General features: G+C 32.6%; 1 protein-coding gene across 1 annotated transcript in view; it reads right to left on the reverse strand.

Moving 5' to 3' along the window:
• The window catches only part of LOC148283179 (cytochrome b5 reductase 4), a 38,803-nt gene extending 16,446 nt beyond the window's left edge, over positions 1 to 22,357 (reverse strand). The window contains exon 1 of the mRNA XM_088223917.1: positions 22,216 to 22,357. Coding sequence (XP_088080043.1) covers positions 22,216 to 22,318 — 103 coding nt within the window. The 5' untranslated portion in view covers positions 22,319 to 22,357. The remainder of the gene's footprint in view (positions 1 to 22,215) is intronic.
• Positions 22,358 to 22,837: the final 480 nt, after the last annotated feature.

Raw genomic sequence — 22,837 nt, forward strand, 5'->3', positions numbered from 1 at the left:
CTACAATTAAATTCTACCAATGATTTTTGATAACAAAATTCAATATTTCAACTCAACTTACCAAGCACCTAAATTAAAACAAATGTGCAAATGTATTGATACGATACAATTGATAACTTTGAATAATGTTTAAATAATAGTAATATTTTTGTTTCTGACAACGAATAAGATATTTACAAATTACTTTAGGTATCTAGCTTTTTTTTTTATCAATTTCCAAATATTTGAAACTAGCGACTTGTTCTTATCAATAGAGTTTTTTTAATTGCGCGATTTAGAAAAACGGCGTTTTAAAACGGCAAAATCGTATGATTTTCGTACTTTTCATCAAATTACAGCCTTAATGCATAGACAATACATTTGCCATATAAATATATAATCTAGCATAAACTTCTCAAAACCATACCTAGTCTGACGATGACTAACTGATAACTGATATCTGATAACTAACTGAATTAAATTATCATTACAAGTGCCCCGACTCAACGCATATTTTCTAGCGAGTCAGGGCAAGTTCAGAGGCATGGGTCATTTCTGATTATATCGCTTTAAAATGTGTCTCTGTCTCCAAAAAATGTATGTTCAATGTTATTACCAAATAAATAAATAAATAAAAATCTGTAATAATTTATTGTTTTAAATATTTAAAATTAACTTTTTAATAAAAAAATATCATGGTGCACTATTCTTTTATATTCTTGGGGGGCATAGCTTAATATGTTCCTAGCGTCGGCGTCGCTACGACCTGGGTAGATCTATTCTGACGGGTCCCAGTAATTAATTCTCGCCCCCCGAGACTTTAAAGAGCCGGGATACCGAGTGGAAGGCGACTACTCTCATATCTATTGCTAAATCTTCTCCTTTAAGCCTTATAGTATGAGCTCATTATTAGGCTCTAGTGAGAGCCTGCAGTGACACGGGTGTATTTTCTTCACCTACACAGGTATAATGCATAAATATGTTACGCGGAAGGATTGCATGATACGCCCAGTGAGTTTCACGTCATGTCAGTCTGTAGACAGTACAAATGATCGTTTTGTAAAGGACGACGGAAGGCATCGTTGTGTGAATGTCTCGTGTCCCGCCCATTGTCTGTAAACTGAGCGATATACATAGCGTCCCGACGCCGACGCTGAAGCCGGCGTCGCGTCGAAGTGCGCGGAAAATTGATGCCGCTCCCTTACGAAGAGCGTATTGTATAAACTATATCACATAGAAAATTATCCCCATGAGTGGACAACCTTATCTTACATACTTTGTGTACATAAGTCGGCTGCCTGTTTTCAGCCGAATGGGCTCGGCTTTACAACAACACGTTTTCTTTAAAAAGTATTTTCATTCGGCTGAATTTTTATTTCATCAACATATATTACAACAGAGATTAAGAACATTTTTGGGAAGGGATAATTTATTTAGGCATTGCAGAACTTAAGAGCCTGTCATTGGCTGGTTTAAGTGGCTACTTTACCACTTAAACCATTCCTTCGATTCTTCCATCTGTTGATGTTTGTGAAGTTAAAGAGATAAAACCTTTGTTGATGCAGGCTGGTTAAGGTCACCTTTCATAATGGTGATACATTAAGACGGATTCTGGTCCCGAGGGGAAGACTCCATATCCAGAGGTCTGAGGTTCGAATAAGACCTTACCACAACTCGTTTCCCATTTGCCCAACACGTATATTTACGACTAAAAGAAAATAGCCCCAAAATTTAATACTTGGATAAATCAAAATACATCATTATTTAATATGTAACGTTTACTATTCTGTCTGTGTTTGAACATTCATAATTTTTGGATTCTTTCAGAAGTTAATGTTTACCTAATTCTTTCAGACCTAAATTAATCCCCGTGGATATTTGTTAAAGAATAACACTTGTGTAATACTAATAATAAAGTTTTATTTTCATAATAATTTATTTATAATGAAATGTTACGAAGTGAATGCCGATTCAATAAATAATATTTAAAAAAAAGTTTTATTATATTTTATTGTTTATTGATGATAAATTTACAAAATATATTTTAAATGTGATATTATCTTGCAATAAACATATGTTTATTCGATCAAATCAAATTTTCAAGCAATTTGTTTTTAAAAAAGCCTTACATATCATTTATAAGGACGACAGGAATTCGCTCCAAAACAAACCAGCCAGAAGCCAGCCATAAAAGTTTAAAACGAAATTTTCTGTGTAATGCTGATTACCGACGCATACCATAAGAAATTGCGATGTACTTAGGGGTTCCAATAAATACAAAATATACTCGAGGCTTTTGAATTTCAGGAGATACGAGAATAAAAAATATTCGAGTATATATTAATAAACACCCGAGATGACAGGTCTAAACGGGACCAGTGACAAGTCAATAAGCCTGAACGCCTAGACTTTCATATACCCTTATCAAAAATGATTTTTTTGTCATATCTAGCAATCTTATTATGTTCCCCAAAGGGTAAAATCCAGCCATTAAATCTACACATATTTGGATGTGCTCAAAATATTGTTTATTGCATGTTTCTATTTAAGTAAGTTATAACATTTAGTCACGGTTTGGTAAATATGAACCAAAGACGATATAAATGGTTTAACAAAGTGTATGCTGTATGTGATGGTTTCCTTTGCCTGATAATATATTTGAATGAAATGTTGTCGGGTGGCTGTACAAATACACACAAATCCCGTATAAAACCAGGGAGAGTAGCGGAACTTCGTAACTTTTTGCTATGAAAAGTTCCCAGTAATTTTTGACATATGTTGAATTTCGGATGGACAAACTAACATCATCCTAATTACTGTTCTTTGAAGATAAAAACTTCAAATAACAACACAATCTGGCGTGGAAGTAACGAAGCAATGGTGTTTAAATTCATTAGTTAAAGTTCTTCGCAGAACTCATTGTTATCCATTATAGAGAGTAAAAGACTAGTATAAAATCACTAGATTAGAGGATTAAAATAAAGCTGGGAGAGAGGAGATTTGAGTTATAAACTACTAGACGATTAGTCAATGATTTCAATTGGTGATGCGGTTGTTTCATATGTAGGACATATTTGGTTGAGGTTCCAAGGTGTATTTATTACATGTTGAATAAATATACGGAACTTTGCTGTGGAGCACGAGAGTAACGGCGATGAGAAGTTGAACTGGCTTAGACTATATGCTGGAACTGAGTGACCGCGTTGAGCTGACTTGGTTGGGCTGACTGGTAGGGCCGACTGGACGTTACTACGCCCTGTGGTTTCTTTATTTATTTATTTTACATAAACTGCATAAATTGCTTTTAACATATATTGAACATAAATATGAAAAAAATTAATAAAATACACTTATAGGCCACGTTCCTTTGTTATTCATATCTCCATGGCGTGAATGTACTGCAGGATGTTACTCTTATATAGACGGACATTTTATGGGCAATACTGTTAGTTATGCAGTTCAACTATAGGTTACCGACGAAGATACTTCCAACGTTCATGCAAATATACTCATTTTCGTACAAAAATATCGGTTTTTCTTTACAGATAGTCGAAGATAACTCCGTTAATTTCCCATTGTAATTGGCGACCTGAACATTTTGTTCAGCGTGACTTCCGTGGTTTATCCTTTAAGGTACAGATTTGATTTGAAATATATTTGCACTTTTCTAGTTTTATATGTTTTCTGGCATTTCTTAAAATAACTTTATTCCCCTGTACATTCACCATTCTGTCTACGTTTGAACATCTATATTCCTTCAATTCTTCCATCTGTTGATCTTTGTGAAGCTGAAAAGGTCGCATTTCGACTGCTATCATCCTTCCTCCGCTAGTTCCATATTTTACTTCCATACATAAGTGTTGAAACTAAAACACTTTTGTGTACTGCCAGTTTATCTAACCCTAACGGGTTTTAAAAATAATAAACACATAAAAATTCAGTGCTCTATGCACCACTAGGAAAGAGGAATGATGATGATGTTAATATTATAACCACATTATATTTATTTTTCATTCATTTTTTGTACAAGTATCTACTTAATCTGTCCCAACTCAATGCAGGACCCTAGTGCCAGGAAGTTGGGACTTAAAAAATAAATAAATAATATTTTTTGGATGGATTGCCTATTGTAAAAAAACAACAACAACAACAAACCATAATGCCGTTTCCCAGTAAGGGTAGGCAGAGAGGATAAAACGCCACATCACTCTATCTTTGCACTCAGATCTCGCTTCTTCTATGTGTATTCATACATCTTCTCATGCACGCGCGCCGATTATTCCGACTTTTGACATATCCATCTTCAAGTATTTGTTGGCTTCGGTCATGCCATGTCTTTCTCGGTCTACCTCCATTTCTGCATCCATCAACATTCGCATTGTAAATATTCTTAGCCGTTCTTTCGCTGTCCATTCGTTCTACATGTCTAAACCAGCGCAGAGCTCCATTCTTGATTTTGTCGATAATGCTTGTCTCAGCCTTACATAAGGTACGGATCTCAACATTTGGGCATCTATCGTACATAGTTTTACTACACATTCACCCGAGAGATCGCATTTCGACAGCATTCAGCTTACTTTCATCCCTGTTTTTCCAAGTCCATACTTCGCTCCCATACATCAGGGCCGGGACCAGGACTCCGTTGTGAACTGCTAATTTTGCCTCTTGCGACAATTATTTGCACTTATAAAAAATATCATAACCGACATCACAACACACTTATTGTAGGAAATGTACACACATTCTATATTTCATGTTGCCATATTGTTCGCCTGCTCCCGTTGCCCGCCCTGCTTTTCCTTAAAGCTCACTTAAAGGACGGTCATTATATCGTATCTCCGTTATCAAGGATACCGAAAGCTTTCAAGTGCTCTCATATTTCCATACATTTGTCAGTTTCAGGTGTGGAAAAGAACTCTTCAGAACTTGTCTCGTTAAAATAACAAATAGGAAACTGTGAAGGAAGTTTGCAAGTTGAGGAAGAATCCAGTTACATGACACATTGGTCAAATAGTCAAAAAAAATATTGTAATAAAATAAACATAAAACCACTTTGTTTTTAACAAATTATTTTAATCTAAACATATCAAGATTTAATATTTAGTAAACACTCATTTATAAATAAAAGAGGATAAGATTCATTAGTAAATTATACCTCGGTAAAGAGGCTTTTGTAGCTTAGAATCCGGATGGTAGAAAAAATAGTAAATAAGTTAGCATAATACAACAGAGATGGAGAACACTTTAAAAAAGGGAATAAAGAAGTCATGGCATCCACGGGGCTTATGATCTGTCATTGGCTGGTTTAAGTGGCCACTTTACACACTTATTACATAAAAAAATATCTTATTTTTTGTTTTGTACACCATTTTGTGAAAAGGACCCAAATTATATTGTTATGGTATTTGTTACAATCAATTTCAAAGTTCAATCAAAGTTTCCACAAACCAAGTTTTGTAAAATTTCCATTGAAAATAAACGTCCAAGTGTCATTTTCTATACAAAATAATAAAAGCGCCATCTATGAATAATAAGTTACATATTTAGTTTAGAATCACCTTGGGCTTCTCTAGAAAATTATTACTCTGAGCGTTGAATATATCACTCACATCGGCTCCAAACAGGAAATCTTAACAAAGTTCTTGGCGCCACAAGTATGTAAATCAAACTGAAGCAGGGTGGAGAAAAAAGGAAAAAAGATCGAGAAAAAAAGAGAAGAGCAAAAATTGCAGGAGAGAATTTCCATTTCAAAGAATTATTCGAATCGAGTTGAATAGCTAATACGAGTAACCCCAGTGTTCCTTCGTGCTCAGAAGAAATGAAACAGAAGAAGATATGAAATTACAGTTATTACTTGCGACGCGATGGTACGTTAATGGATGCAATAATTCAAAATTGCCAATTATGGGGGCTATGGGGGGCTGGCATAGGTCGAGGGGAGATTTTCCCCCCGGCTTGTGGACCAGCACTCAATATGGTGATTGAATTAATTTAAATTTCACAATCTCGCTCAATCAATTCGATTGTTCTAAGAATAATAACAGCAAATCAGTTATTTTGTATGAGACCACAAACATCCGATGTTGGAATTTTAAAACATTAAAAACATTTTCAGTCCCAGAAATGAAACTGCATTCATAACTCAAAACGGCCAAATTCAGACATATGACCGTGTTCTTTTTAGGTGATATTTATTGATATGTTTATGTGTCCGGGCGGCTAAAAAATACGGTTCTGTGCGCGAAATAAACATTTTTTTATCAACTCTCACCTAATTTTAAAATGAATCTAGCTTACTCTCAAAAAATCGAGCTTGTTCCCATAAAATCTAACTTACTGTCAAAGAATATAACTTGTAGTAAATAAATCGAACTTGCTTTCATAAAATCTAACTTGCTGTCAAAAAATATAACTTACTCTTATTAAATCTAACTTACTATCAAAAAATATAATTTCATGTAGAAAAATCTAACTTACTTTCATAAAATCTAAGTTACTGATAAAAAAATCTAATTTACGGTAAAAATCACATAAACCTAATCGAGTCTCCTGCGAAATGTCTAAAACATATATAAATCATATTATTTTATCATAATAGTCTTAAAATCAACACTCCTAATATATATTGTCGCTTTAATTTGAATACAACGTTAATCATGAAATGATAACTTTTCATGGGACAGGAAAAACATCATAAATCAGAAATTTCGAATGAAACATTCGAGGTTTTTTTGAACATTTTTTTTGTTTTTAAGGTTTACGTGATTTTTAAGTGTTTTATCGAAAAAAGTGTAAACTACTGACCACCTACTGACTTACGATGCATTCCAAGGAATAAATATATTCTTTGACAACAACAACAACAAACCATCACGCCATTTCATCGTAAGGCCAGCAGAGAGGATAGAACAGCATATCACTATATATTTGCATTCAGATCTAGCTTCCTATGCATTCATAGATCTTCTCATGCACGCGCGCCAATTATTCCGACTTTTGACATGTCCATCTTCAAGTATTTGTTGGATTCGGTCATGTCTTTCTCGGTTTTCCTCCCTTTCTGCATCCATCATCGTTCGCATCATATATATTTTTAGCCATTTTTTCGCTGTCCATTCGCTCTGCATGTCCAAACCAACGCAGAGTTCCTTGCTTGATTTTGTCGATAAAAGTCATTTATTTATTTATTTAATTCACATAATCGCCCGGAGGGCTTTAACAAGTATGGTACATGGATAAAATATAAAAAGTATGAAATAAAATAAAGGATTTGGTACATTCAAATACATATTCCTACATATAACTATTCTTACATATAATTTAAAGAAGACTTGATTTACATAAATATTGTAAAACATTTAAATTTATCAATATACCCAGTATATGAAAATATTGAAAATATTTAGCAGTGTGTTTATATAGGTTTAACTATAGATTGTAATTTTAAACGGGATGTACATATTAGAAAACTGTGTGAGCGATTAAGAGCAATTAGTAATAGAATGCATATATTAAAATATTATGTCCCTGCTAATACTTTACGAATTATTTATTTATATCTTTCTGAATCAATTATACGATACGCTATAACTTCCTGGGGGCTATCAAGTGAAACTAATATTAATTTTATTCAAACTTTGCAAAATTATATGATCAAATTGCTACTACATAAAGAAGTATACCGCCAGAGACACAATATTTCAATATCATTGATGTATAAATCTGTAAATAAAAATATCTGTCAGGGCTCTAATTTGGTACACATTAATTTGTCAGCATGCGTCGCACTCCGAGTATAAACACAAGTTGGTACATGATTACAACACCAGGTTTACTAGTATGGAAGGGCTAGTTGTTTCTAGATATTGCAATAAATATGACATTTAAATCGGGTTGTGGTCCTGTGGCTAGTGTCTCGGACTCACGGACCGAAGGTCCGTGGTTCGAATTCCACTCTACCCCAACTCGATTCCATTTTCTAATAGTGAGTTATTTACAACTCGTTGAAAATGGCCCTCAAAATTAAATATTTGGGTAAATCATAAGAACGCAAATATTTCTTTTTTAAAAAAAAAAAAAAAAAGGACACTGCAGTACAGTATACCTAAAATATTTTACATGTTACCAAACAATATTAAAAATACTGAGTTAAATACAGGAGTGAGGCGTTTGCTCAAATTATGGTTAATAGAAAAAAGTTTTTTGTATTAGTGATAGTTTTTAATTTTTGATAATGTAATAATATGTATTGTTTTTCAAGTAAAATTATTGTTAATGAAGGTTAAGTGTAAATAATCTATGCAATTTATAAGAACCTGCTGACGAGTTGTATGTATGCAACTCAGCAGGACTTTAATTTAAGACTATTTTGAAAATATTTTTGAAAATATTTTTTTATTTTTTTTTTTACGGTACGTTAATAGAAAAACAATAAAAGTATGGCTTTACTAATAGACAGTTGTGAGCGGGTAAAAAAGAAAATTATAAACAAATTATTAACATGCTTCGCATCTGTATAAAAGAAGTAAGCAAAACTTAAGAAAAAAAAAACTAGATTTAGGTATCTATTTTAAATAATCAACAACAGCAACAGCATTTTAAAATTTGAAACACATAAAAAAGTAACAAAAGATAAAATTTTGGTACCCATACGAATAAGAATGCGTATTACAGACCTGTGTAAAAAAAAGACTTGGTGTTGGAGTAAAGATTGCATAAAACATTTCGTTATCCAAGTGACTTGCTCTTCAAAGAATTCAGAGTACTGAATATTATTTAACAGTATATATTGAGAACGGTAGTGGTTACACACATAAATAGAGACATTTATCCAAGCATCAACCACAACCATAATACAAGATACTCTAATAGGGATCTGATACCAAGTGAAGGGGTCAACACTGTTCTGGCATCGAGACAACACTATTACGTGGGCAAAAAGGTCCATAACCTTTTGCCAGAATCGTGGAAAATCAAAATGTGTATCCGAATAAGTTTTTATTTTATTTGTCTGTGCTCTATATAAATTTGTTAACTTTTATAATATATTAAAATGTAATTACCTAGCTTGGAACGGGGTATGTACCCTTGTTAGCTGGGCAAAGTGAACATGGAATTGTAAAAAATCCAAAAAAATTATAATAATAATAATATACAAAAATATTGTAAAACATCTAAATAAAGTACATATGAAATGAATAAGAAAAAATAAAAGAGTGAACTATTAATGTCTAAAAAACTAGACACTAAACACTGCTATAGTACGTAGGTTAAAACAAGTGTGAAGGGTTGGAAATAAAAAGCTATCAGCTTTACATCTTTTTTGAAATAAGAGTTATTCAAAAAATGTGTTTTGTCTCTTTTCTGTCAACAATTTCTTCGTTAAAATGACAAAGATATATGCTATTTTGTGCGGTAAACAATGTAAAATCGTATTTTCAAATACTAAAAATATGACTCGCGGTGTATTCAAATGAAGACGACGATATACGGTTTTTAAAATAAATTATTATTTTTTATTAAACATGATTGGAACACAACATTTTAATGGAAAAATATAATAAACTGAGATTACAGTGACCCATGTTCGTCTATTTCATGGAATGATTAGATCGCAATGCCGACTTTTATTCCCAATTCCCACAGTAATAAACGTAGACGTAAAACTAATAACTGAGCATAGTTTTGATTAAAACAAAATGAAATGTGCTGCACAGTGCATGAAATTAATAATATGCTCTTCAATGTGAATTTTCCCTACAATAAGTTAACTGAATCAGGCTATTCAGGGATTGGTTTATGGTTATTATTTTAGTAATTAAAAAAAAGGCAAACCAGCAGGTAAAAAAAAGATTGTTACATACAGCCAAACCAATTTTGATTTATATAATATTTCATTGGCAATATATTTTAAAATTCAGGTTTTGTATTGTTTGCTTTTGTTTAAATTTTATTTTTTATTATCTGTGCTTTTAAGGTTGATTTAGAAGATCTTTAAAACCATAAACATTTAATTGGCATAAAATATAATATCAAAATTTATCGAGAACATGTCGACCGTGTTCAGGCCAAAGGCACACTTTCGGCCAAAGTTGTTTATCCAAATGGGTCTTAGACACATTCTGGCCATAGGGTTGCGCCAATAGATGATTGCAGTTCAAGCAATTTTGTTTCAATAAGTAAAAAGACCCACGTAATTGGGTAAAAGCAAGTAAAAATAATGGAACCACTTTTTTCATAATTGTGGGTTGAAACCTTTGTCCCAAACAAAGTAGATATTTTTAGAATTGATTCAAAATATTTTAAGGCTTTCTTTTTTTTTATTTCTTTGGGTAGCTCACTGTACAATTTTAAACCTCTCAATGAGTTTTATTACTATTTTTCCCTAATTTAAAGTCATATATTTTTAATCTTTGGTTTCATATATGTATGGCACTGTGTAATGTGACCAGTCCTAGGCTTCACTACAGAAACAAATTCAACAATCGCTTTGTCATCACATTACCTGAATAATTTACATCAGCAGTACTTCGCACCAAGATACAAGTGTCCTACAAAAAGGGAACTATCTTTACCAGTTTATCAAGAGAAAACTTCATATCTCGTGAGATCACCTCACTGGAAGGGGGTACTGTGGGGTTCATAGTCCATAATCGATGACGCACGCATGCTTTGGCGTTTTGACGTTTCACCTGAAATAGTGTGATGACCGAAGAAAGCAATGTCATCGTTTTCTGTAGAATCCAATATCACATTAAATGCAACTCTATCAGTATAGGACATGAAATCGGGATCATCGTTCTGCAGTACATTCACATCGTACCTACCATGAAGAAATGAACTAAAAAGGAACGTCGCCTATAAAGAGACCTCAGGGCGTGGCAACGCCAGTCAGTCGATCCAACAAGTTCAGTTCAGTCAGTCAGTCCAGCTCGACGACGTCGCACAGTTCCAGAATGTAGTTCAAGTGCAGTCTCTTTAACCCATCATCGCCGCTACGCTCGCGCTACACAACCAAGTGCTGTATCTCATTTGCCATGTTATAAATACGCATTAAACAGCAACCTCGTCTCTTTTCTGTCAATCTCTAAGTGGGGTAAGAACTCTAACCCTCAACAACCTATTCTTACAGATATATTTCAGTGTAGCCAGCTTTTAAAACCAATATTTCATATTCACTCTGCCAGGAATTGAATCTAGTATAATAATATTAAGGGCGGTTGGCGAATGCGCCTACTACTACACTACGAGGCTGATTTTTTTCACTCGATTTCCATCATCAGGATTTTTGCCTGAGAATAGCCTTTGAGTCAAAAATATTCGTCATGTGGTCTAGTTCTATTTAAAACACACAGCGGTTTTCTTTATCCACCTGGACACAGAAGGAAGTCAAATATGATTTATAAATAAAATATTATCAGACAACATCCAGACAACTTATAGACAACTTATAGCTCTGTCTCTCAGGACATAGAGAGACAGAGAAGAGCCATCAATGTCAGGGCCTCTATGCTAGCGAGACGCTTCTTTCAATGCAGTAACAAAGTGAAGAAATTTATATTTACTTCGTATTTGACGTCCATGTATACAGCAGAACTATGGAACAACTATAAGCAAAGAGCATGGAATAAATTAAGGGTCACGTATAACGATTCATACAGACAATTATTTGGATTGCCTAGGTACTGCAGTGCCTCTGAAATGTTTACAGCTGGACGAATAAACACCTTCGCTGCCCTACTTCGCCAAAGAGCCTGGAGCCTATGGGAACGCCTGAAAAACTCTAATAACGAAATTCTCCAAGCCACTGCAGTGTGGATCTATTAACCGTTGTTCGAGCGATGGCGCTATATGCTAAGACCACCATAAGTGCTGCAAATATAAAATTGTATTTTATGTTTATATTTTTGTTTATTGTTATATTTATGTTTATTGTTATATTTTTGTTTATATTTATAATTATGTTCATGTAGAATTGGCTCTGCTCTATATAGCCATTTTACTGGAATAAATAAAATAAAAATAAAAATATAGGGTGTATGTTGACTATTGACAAAAAGCCATTGGAACACGTCATGAGTTTCAGATATCTGGAAATAGAAATCTCAAATCATATTGATTTGTACACTCAAGTCCGAGAACAGGTCAACAAAGCATTAACTGGGTCAGGGTATCTAAGGAATATAATATGGAGAAATAAGGATATGCGTACCGACAGGAAGGTCAGAATATGCAAGACATCAGTGAGACCCATCATGATGTATGCTGTAGAAGCGCGGGCTGACACGGTTGGTACCAAAGGGCTACTTAGCATTACTGAAATGACGGTGTTAAGGTTCATTACTGGAAAAACGCTATACTATATTTACTATAATTAGAGATACGTGTCCAACAGAGGATATCGTACGATGTAGCAGATCTAGAAGAAGATACTGGAGGGACCATATGGACAAAATGAGCAGCGACAGACTTGTGTACACTGCGGCTAACGAAATCCCATCTGGACAACGTCCACCTGGAAGAACACCCAAGAGATGGAGGAACAGTGGGACCTCATCATCTCAGCATAACAACTAGTATTATGTAACGATGATGAAAAGATGAAAAAAAAGAAAGAAGAAAATATTCCCAAATCATGGTGACAAAATGCTCTCTACCTTGGCATTAGCACTGTTAAAAAAAAGGCAATTTAATAATTTAAAAAAAAAAACAGCAAATGTATTAATTATCAAGTTATGAGTAATTTAAATAAATCGACTTATATTTTAGAAAATAATAGGTATTTGTTGAACGTCCAATTCAAAATAGAATAATGATACAAAAGTATGTATAATTCGAGGAACGGAGAGCGAAGTTTGCTTGATAAATAATCCGCAAGTTTATGCGAGTTTCAGAAAGTCTGTTTACGTAATTAGTAAGAAAAGTTTGAGAAATACTATTACGAAATTACTTATAAACTACCTACAATAAGTAAAACATAAACTTTAGCTATTTATTTTTTCCGATAATCTTTAAAGCGTCATTTTTGTGGAAAATCACTTCAGGGGCGCCGTTCAATAAGTATCCCAACATATCCTGCAGCTACAGAGCGCATTGACAGTAAGAAATTTAGACCCAGTTTATAGTTAAAGATTAAGGTAAAAATAAATTTAATATACATGGTACGAAAGCTAGTACTATCAAACATCTTGAAGCTACAAAGCGCATGGACGAATGGAATTCTAGCTACAAAAAAAACATTTTAAAAAGTTTACAAAAAATAAAATACTTACATAGAGGAGTTAGTAGTAAATTCAGCAAGTATGCGTATAATGCAACGTTACAAAAAATAAACAGAAAAAAAAACAAAACAAAAAGACCCTTTTGTTATTATGAATTAATATCACTTTTTATAATATTACAAAAGAAATGGCTGATTATCGAAGGAGAGCAAATGTAACTTACATAACGTAAAGAAAAATATTATATAAATAATACAAGCTTGACAGATCAAAACGGATCGGGAATTAAGATTAATCCCAAAAAAATCTATGCATGACATCACCAAGCTGGGTCCAAATACCCCATTTTGACCCCAATAAACGACGTATAAATCTTCTATAAAAGATAAGCTAAAATGCCTCTAGGCTTCTATTAAACAGTTCTTAATTTGTGACCACAGTGAGGAAAAACATTTTTGATGAGGGAATATGGAAGTCTAGGCATTTACAGGGCTAATAACCTGTCATTGTCTGGTTTAATTGGCCACTTTACACGCTGTGTAACATTCACTAGTATGCCTATGTTTAAACATCCACATTTACTAGACTCTTCCACTGTTAACATTTGTGAAGTAAAAGGACTGAAACCTTTATCATGTGGGTGAGATTTATCCGGCTGAACCAATTCACCTACTAGGCAACGCCTAAAAACAATTTTCCCTACTTTTACACTTCTTTTTTTACCAATTAGTTAATTCAATAATGTTTTTAGTATGTCTAAATGTTTGCAGACAGGCTGGATTTTCTCATAAGGGAGTGATTCATATCTAAATTTATTGCAACAAACTTATTAACATTGTACAAACATGTATTAGGGACAGAGACACAGTTTATATTGACACAATCAGGAAAGACCCATGCCTGTAAAATTGCACTGACTCGCTAGAAAATCCGTGTTGAGTCGGGGCACTTGTAATGCATTCATTAATATACATTCATATACATACACATATGACAGGCGCCGTGGTGCAGTTGGTTAGACGGTGAAACTGGCGTCGCAGATTCGATTCCCGCCAGCAAGAGAAAAATTCAAGAAATATTTTTTTTTCAATTGGTCTTGGTGTTGAGGTGTATTTTTAATAACCTCCTTTCATATCCCATCTTTCCCACCTGCTGACAAGCCTCTTAATAGAGGCTGAGCGGGTTAATCCTTTTTTTTTAAATACACATACATATATATTCGCACATAAGTACATATTCATATTGTATTTTATACATTTACACATATCATGCTACATATCATACATATTAATATACTATGTATTATATTACCTATTACATTTTTATTACACTTTACGTTTATATATACAAATTGGTCGTTCACCAGTTATTCCACATTCTATCACAGACTTATTTTCGGAATCTCTAAGTTCAGTCATATCACTCCACTACTTCGGGAACTACACTGGCTACGTTTTCCACAGAGGGTCGAATACAAACTCTGTTGGCTTATGTATAAGTCACTGCACAACTCGGCTCCGGAATATCTAAGGGAACTATGCATTCCAGATGAACTAGCTGACCAGGCGTCTCACGTTTAGATCAGCTACGTCTACGGCGAGAGGAAAAGTTATTATACCTCTACGCAAACAGCGCACTAAATTTGGTGAACGCGCATTTGCGGTCGCAGGCCCTATGGCATGGAATGCTCTCCCAGCAGAGGTGCGAGGCTGTGAAAGTGAAGTGATGTTTCGGAAAAAACTTAAAACCCACTTGTTCTCTAAATCATTTGAATAAATCCGTAGCACGTGACAGCAAAATAAATTATTTTAATTAAATTACAAATTTAAAAGCTTCAATTAAATTAACTTAACAATAGAATCACCATGTAAAGCGCTCTTGAGGTATTTTATTACGAAAATGGCGCTATATAAGTTATCCATAATTAATTAAGTAATCCATTCCCGTTCGAGAAAACCAATGACTCAAACCAAATAAAAATTTTGAAAATGACTCCGACTCCTTTGACACCTGATCCGGTAAATTATATAAATAAAACCACCAAAACAATAATGGAACTCGAACACACAATTTATTTCTTTAAATTTTGATATTGAATAGCAAAATATACCAATAGAGCTAAATTCTTTGCCAAGTTAATGTGGTGTGTGAATAGACAGTGAATATAATAATTAGTACAAGATTAGTTGGTACAAAATAGCCCTGTCTGTATTAGTCGTGTACTAGTTTTAGGAACATTAAATGTTATGAGATTCGTTAAATCAACAATTTCCAACCAGTTGATTGTCCTACTATAAATGTTTAAAAATTAATTAATTAACTTTACACATTAATGAAATATAATAAATTTGTTCAAGGGAAATCGCTTGTTTAAAATTTATTAGTCTTTAGAATTTATGCTGAACTTTTACTAATAATTATAAGTCTCACCAGTATAAATTCTGTACCTCAGTGGCAGACGGATGCAAATCCAGAATTTGATTAAATGACATTTCGATTTTCGCATACAGTTTATGATCATGTCCATTGATTTTGAAGAAATGTAAGTCTTATAATGAAAGAACCAAAGTATTAAGACACTGAAAATACAAATTAATGTTTTGAATTATAAGAAATCACTTAGAGAAAGAAAATTCTTTAAGCTATTGTTGAACATTTGACGTTTGGATTTGCATCCGTCTGCCTCTGAGGTACATAATTATTCATACTGGTGAGACTAAAATAGAGACTAAATCGCGGAATTATATTCTAGATCACTTAGAACTAATGCTAAAAATCGCATTTTGAATTAATTAAAAACACTTACTGATTCATTATACGAATAATAATTGAATATTGCAATGTAAAACCACAATTAAAATCAGTATTTCACATCCACTTTGCCAAGAATCGAACCCGGGACCTCAAGCGTGGATTTATCTCGATTTTCTTTCACAGTATTTTTCTAAAAAAATGCTTGTTCAGGGTTCTGTTCAATTTTACACACAGAACTAAAAAAGATACAGCCATAGACTATACATCACGATATTTACATAGAATTTGTGGTACACATATACGATCTATTGTAGAAGAGTTTTAGTTTGTTTACGGGGTAAACCTCTTAATATATGGAGCGAAACAATTGGGTCACTGTTCAAACTACAAAAGCTAACAAGAATCGCCAAAGGTGCAGAAGATACGATAGGGGAGGAGAGTCCTTGACCAGCAGGTAATAAATACGTTAAAGGTTGGTACAAAGCATTTAAAAAACTCAAAATGAGGGTAGAAATTGAGGCATAGGCGGTACTTAAAGTAGAAAAACATTACTCTTTTATTTTATATATTGATTCATTTTTTTATCGTTTCATACACATGAAATTAAAAATTAATATGATTTTGCTTTGACTGTCTAAAAAAAAAACAATTCAAATATAAACACGCGTTGGTCATCTTACAGTCATCATCAGCACCTCAGACTCCGCGACCAATTTCACAAAGGAAATAAATAACTTACATCTTTAGCTTATAGCTCTAACAAAATTTCCAAAGTTCTTTTTTGTTACATGTAGCAGTACTCGTATTTTTAAAGACGTTCTAACCATTTTTCAGGACATCAGATCTCCATAGGAATTCCAAGGCTCATAATGATAAGTGACTGATGGGTGTATATCTCTGTTCGTGTGTGAGCCCTCCTGCCTTCAGTAAATATTGCTGTCAAGCACTAAAAATTCCTTAAATAAAGAATAACTTTGTAAATGCTAATTACGTTATTGATTTATTAATGATAATTTAGAATGACAAACAAGGGCTAAAATAGGCTGAATGCTGTCGAAATGAGATCTCTCAGGCGAAAAAGTGGTTAAAACATGTTTGATAGGCACCTATTAACCCATAACAACCAAAAAATGAATAAATAAATTAGCATATTATTTTCCTGCTACCCTCAATTCAAATTGATAGGGGAATCAAAATATTGAATAGCACACAATAATCTATTTATAGCGCTTATGTTATCTTAGGCTTTATATTTATTACGAACACGTGTAAAAGGAAGATATAGATTATACGTATCATATATATTCCTTTAGTTATTTTTTTCTGTTTTTCTTTAGAATTAAGGCAAGTGGGAAAATTATTCAGGTTTTTAAATTTTGCGCTTGTTGAACATGGATCGCCATCCCTTCAGCAGCCAGGCCATATTTTAAAAAAAATAGTAAAACTTTTTTTTGCTAGCTAAATATTTATAAGAAAATAAAACAAAACTAAGACTCAAACAAATTTACAAGATGAGAGTTGTTAAGACACTTTAAAAATAATTTTAATAAATGTTTCCAAATAGCAAAATCATCAAAAAAGTATGTGTGTGAAACGCAGAATCTCCTAGTTCAATATGTTTTATAAAACTCTTCTAAGCCAACCCAATGGAATTTTTCCTTTAACTGCGTATTACAGCAATTTTCGGAATTTTCATTTGAAAACTTCCTGGTAACGAATTCTCGACTACGAAGAAAAGCGTTTCTAAAGTAATGAAAAGGACACCGGCGCACTTTAATATAAACTTAACAGTTAGACGCCAATCCATACATAAGCTCAAGAAATTGTCACTTAAGTTGAGTCAATGAATGAACATATTAAGTTCTCCAAAACGAATACCATTGGTGGAGACTGCTGTGAGTTATTGCATATCGCATTATATACTATTAAGCGTGTTGTCCAGATATTTATTGAAATACAAATTAATAATTGATAATAATTTATATTTTTTATTTTTCCTATTGTTTAATAATATCCATGCTCCCACTTTCACCGTATCCTAACTCAACACGGGGCTCTTGGTGTCATAAAGCTAGGGATACGTTATTATTTTTTATAATAAATAAATAAAAAAAAAATTAAAAAAATTGACAATCTCCTATAGATGCAAAAGGTCCTAAACTTTATATGATGGAACATTTGTTTGGTAGTTTTGTGCACAATAAAATATTTTTTAAATAAAACATAACTCCACAGGCTGCTAGTGATAGCCATGATTTAAGTGTTTAGAACATTATCAAAAAAACTCTTCCAGTCTAGGATATTGTAATGCCGTGAAAATCAAAGAAGATTGATCATCCATTCTAATCAAATACAATGAATCATTTTTCTTTGCAGCAAAAATATTTAATAATATTCTAATTAGGTGTGTGTATATTTTTGTAGCTAAATAGACATTGGAATTCACCCACGCCGCGCCGGAACTTAAAAAGACAAATATTTTAACAGAGGCGGATACATGTTCTGAGAAGGAATTTTAGAAAACAATGAAACTATAGGGCTTCTTTAACTTTATTGAAATATCGATACACAATTTTCTTTTTAAGGTGCCATTCTGCAGTCTGCAGTGGAGGTTGGCTTTTATCATGGCAATATGCAGCCAGCCGTTCTGAATCAAGATTTGGAGCTACATTGAATCATTTTCTTAAGTTTCCAAGTCAAGAAATACGACTTTCTTCCTACACTGCGTTATCCTTGAATTGTTCTTTGTAATATGATTCGAAGATAGTATTTTGTACTTCTCTCCTCGCATAAAATATTCAGACTTTTTAAAAAAGTACCCTGACTTTCGTTTCTTGATTGTACAAACCAGCTTTTTATGTTTTTTCTTGCGCCTTAATGCTTTTTCTTTGCTAGCCTTGTTTCCGAATGATATTCTAAGCATTCTTTGAATGTTTCAATCTTCTTTTTGATAGCTTGGAGTCCAGCATTCGACGCGCCATAGATACTACTGAAAAGATGTACCATCGCATAAGCAGATTGAGGTTGAGGAAAAAGCCGTTTTTGCCATATCTACCCTAACATTCATCTCCTAATAGTAATCCGACAGGTCATTTAGGAAGCATCCTAAATTTATATTTAGTGTTTTGAATGCTTAGTTTAAGTGACATTCCTTTTTTGTCCACAAGTACAAGCTGTATCAATTTCAATAATAATAATCATTGAAAAAGCAAAACACATGTTTTTGGTTTATCACTTTAGTATTATTTACTTTATCAGTATTAGCTATGTAATTAATGCCTATTTTTCAAGATACAGATAACTTCTTTGAAAGGGAAATTAATAAGATTTTCAAATTAAATTACGAAAATATTATTAAAATTTTTAGCATATTACAACAGAGATGAAGAACACTTTAGAGAAGGTAATAACCACACTTAAACCAGCCAATGACAGGTCATAAGCCCTGTAGATGCCTAGACTTCTATATTACCTTATCTAAAATGTTCTTTATCTCTGTTGTAATATGTTAATATTTACAGCCTTTCAGGATGTTGAAACCAGTACCTGTCTAAAAAAATTTGGACAAACTCAAAATATTGTTATTAATAATTCATTTTTTCGACATATTGACGAATTAATAATTTCATTAGCACGTAGTTTTTAAGCTCCGCAAGTGTATTGTTTAAACTTTATTATTTCACCATCAGAATAATATTGGAATAATAACGTTACATTGGTAATTATTGAATTTATTAAAAAGTTTTTTAAAACTGAATATTCAAATCACAAAAAAACGCAAAAATACTATAAATTTCACGTAGCACATATTACACAATTTTAAGTCCGTATTTTAAACTATACAGTTTAAACAATTAAACTTACATTAATCATAATGACTTCCCGAGGGGGTGAAATTCAGTATTTTGTCAACAAACTTTTGGACAAACTTAAAATATTGTGTACAGTTTTAGTTAACTAGTATTAAATAAAATTCATGAATTATACTTTGATTAAACATTAATTTCAAAAAATATAATTTTCACAACAATAAAATAATACATAAAAGCGAATCCCTGCTGAGGTACAAAATAAAATTTTCTCTGCTTCAAAGAAATATTTTGAACAATTGATTTAAGTTCAAAAGCTACAGGTATACAAAAGATAGAAATCAATTTTAACATAATAAGCTGCTACGTTATTGGAAACAATACAAGAATTAAATTAAATGAATATTTGACTGAATGTAAAATACACGCCATATTTTTTATTAAACAGAAATCTTACAAGTAACCATCAGAAATAATGTTTTTTTTATTAGATGTTTTTTCAATAAAAATGAAGTTGCTGATTGTATACTGCCGTCATAAGAAAAAATTACGCTTCTAATATTTTTTTAAAAAATGAGTTAAATACATAAGGAATCAGGAAAAAAATACGCATCGACTGGTACTTAAATTGTCTTCATAAAATAACCACAACCCTATTATTTTCACTAATAAATGAGACTTAACTGTAAAAAGTCTTGAAGATTACTAAATATAAAAGGCTGTTCTGACCTATATGATTATAAAAGACTGATGAAAATACTTATTTTTTCTTCTATTCCGTTTTTAAAAACATCTGAAATGAATGTACTTACTCGTATTCAATTAAATTTAAGATCTGCTGGTAATTTTGAAGTTAATTGATTATTGGGTCGGCATTACTGGTTTGAAAAGCAGTAAATGGCCAGTAACGTCTATTTTATTTAGTTGAGTAGAATCTATTGGCATATTAACACTAAGAAAAAAAGACATTTACTTAATTACTAAATAAAAAGGGTGTTTCTAGCCAGAAACAATTAATGTATATATTTCGTTAGGGCAAACCATAATACATACTGTCGCATAATCATATACTTAATTTCGTAGTATTTTTCACACAGCAAACTTTTCAATTTTCGAGTTAAAAAATATTTATTTTCTCCGTTTTTTGTTTTATTCAGAAACGTCCTTCTTTCTTATGATGGCAGTAAGAAGTCTAGGCAAATTTACAGAGCTCATTTTTATGGGATAGGTGAACACTTTACCCAATGTGTAACATCCACCATTCTATCTTTAGGGAGTCGACTTTCATATTCACGTATGAAATATATCGTTTCCCTATATATGCTTGGTTTGAATATTACATTCTCACGCGAACTAGTTTACTATAGAGCATAGAGAACGAAATAATTGTTCCAATTTGTGGTTACGGCATTTCTAAACAAAAACATCTTCTTTGGAAAACGTCGTCTGTGAAGTTTTTTTTAAGCCTTTGTAATTTAAATTTAAAACTAAATAATGAATGTAATGAAAAACATACATACCCGTAAACAATAATAAAAAATAAATTAAAAAATGTATATTTAAAGAATTATTGGAACGTATGTATTAATAGATGAGAGCAGGTTTGACGAATAAAAGGTTTTAATTTTATTCAAAAGTTTTAATTATTTTAGCATCCTGAGTCACCCCATAGGGATGTCACAAACACGCAAACTAACTGTAGAACAATCTAGAATCAAGAGTTGTGCAAATAGAAATTAGCAAAACCTAATTAACATGCATATCCAACATATTCCATGAAAGTTTTAGCAAAAACTAGCGAGTTTGCAACTTCCATAAATTAGCAGAACTTTAATTTATTTAATATTAGTACTATTGAAGTATGGTCAGAGTACTTTTTGTTATTTAAACTTGAATTACTGAATAAATGTAAAGAAAAAAAATGTTTTGTCAAATTGTGTTAATTTGTTGATTAAGGGCGCGGAATAGGTACACAAGGTGGACGTAAAACTGTGGGCGTAACTACTAGCATGTATGCCTGTATACCGTAGTAATGTATTAAAATATTTTTTTGAACATGTACGCTAAGAAAAAAAACTGATGTTTATTGTAAACAACCTATTATTTCTATATGTAATTCGTAAATACAGATAATCATACCTAAATATGGGCGAAGACGCCAAAAAATACCTTAGCTGTATGCACAATAACAAAAAGTCTTAAAACACGTTCACATCAAAAAAAAATCTTACTACTAAATATGCATGAAGAACATTATGAGGCTTAACGCTTAAGTATAGTAGTAGAATAAGGACGGGAAAACCATACTTATTAAACCACTGTTATAAGTATGATATTCCCATCCGTATTCTACCACTATTTCTAGGCGTAACTTTATACCAAGCATATGAGTAAGGCCCTTAAATTTACAAAACCCAATAAGGAAGTTCAGTAGTTCTTCAAAAAAAAAGTACCTTGCTGATTGTGGGCGGCTAGTTCCTTCTGAGTGATAGCTCTCATCCGCCCTCCTGTACCCGTCAAGTCTCGCCCTGAGTTCCCAAGGCGGATCCAGTCCATGAGGCTGTGGCCAGGCTGCAGAGCACATTTATTACGAGGGTTTCCTGCAACAAAGATAAACACTTGTTAATTCAATTTTTGCACCTATAGGGATTTTGTATGGTACATAAACAAAATACCATAAATTAAATACAGTAAAAGCGCCCGACTATTACCGAATCAATTTTTTTAATACTACTTTTAATTTTTCAAAAAAATTGCACGAATTTTTTAAAATTAATTTTAAAGGCATTCATTTTAACCCTAACGTAGTATAAACCTTGTCGATTTGTGATCAATCAAATACGGTTGTACATTCACAGCGCATTCATGAAAAATACAAGAAAATACAGCACAAAAGATTTAGAAGATATTCGTCGAAGAGTGGTCAGATAAATAGGAATTTAAATAACGTATTTCCGTAGCTCCCTCGCAGGTGCCTCCCCGAGTACTGTGTTAAAAAGACAATTGCACGTCGGACTGATTATGCCTTACTAAAACTAACCAAATCGAGGTCTCGTATTCACAATTTCCACAACA

Source organism: Micrasema longulum, unplaced genomic scaffold (assembly GCF_059751315.1).
Source record: "Micrasema longulum isolate JH-2025_06_02 unplaced genomic scaffold, ASM5975131v1 h1tg000255l, whole genome shotgun sequence".
In the NCBI taxonomy this organism is placed as follows: Eukaryota; Metazoa; Arthropoda; class Insecta; order Trichoptera; family Brachycentridae; genus Micrasema; species Micrasema longulum.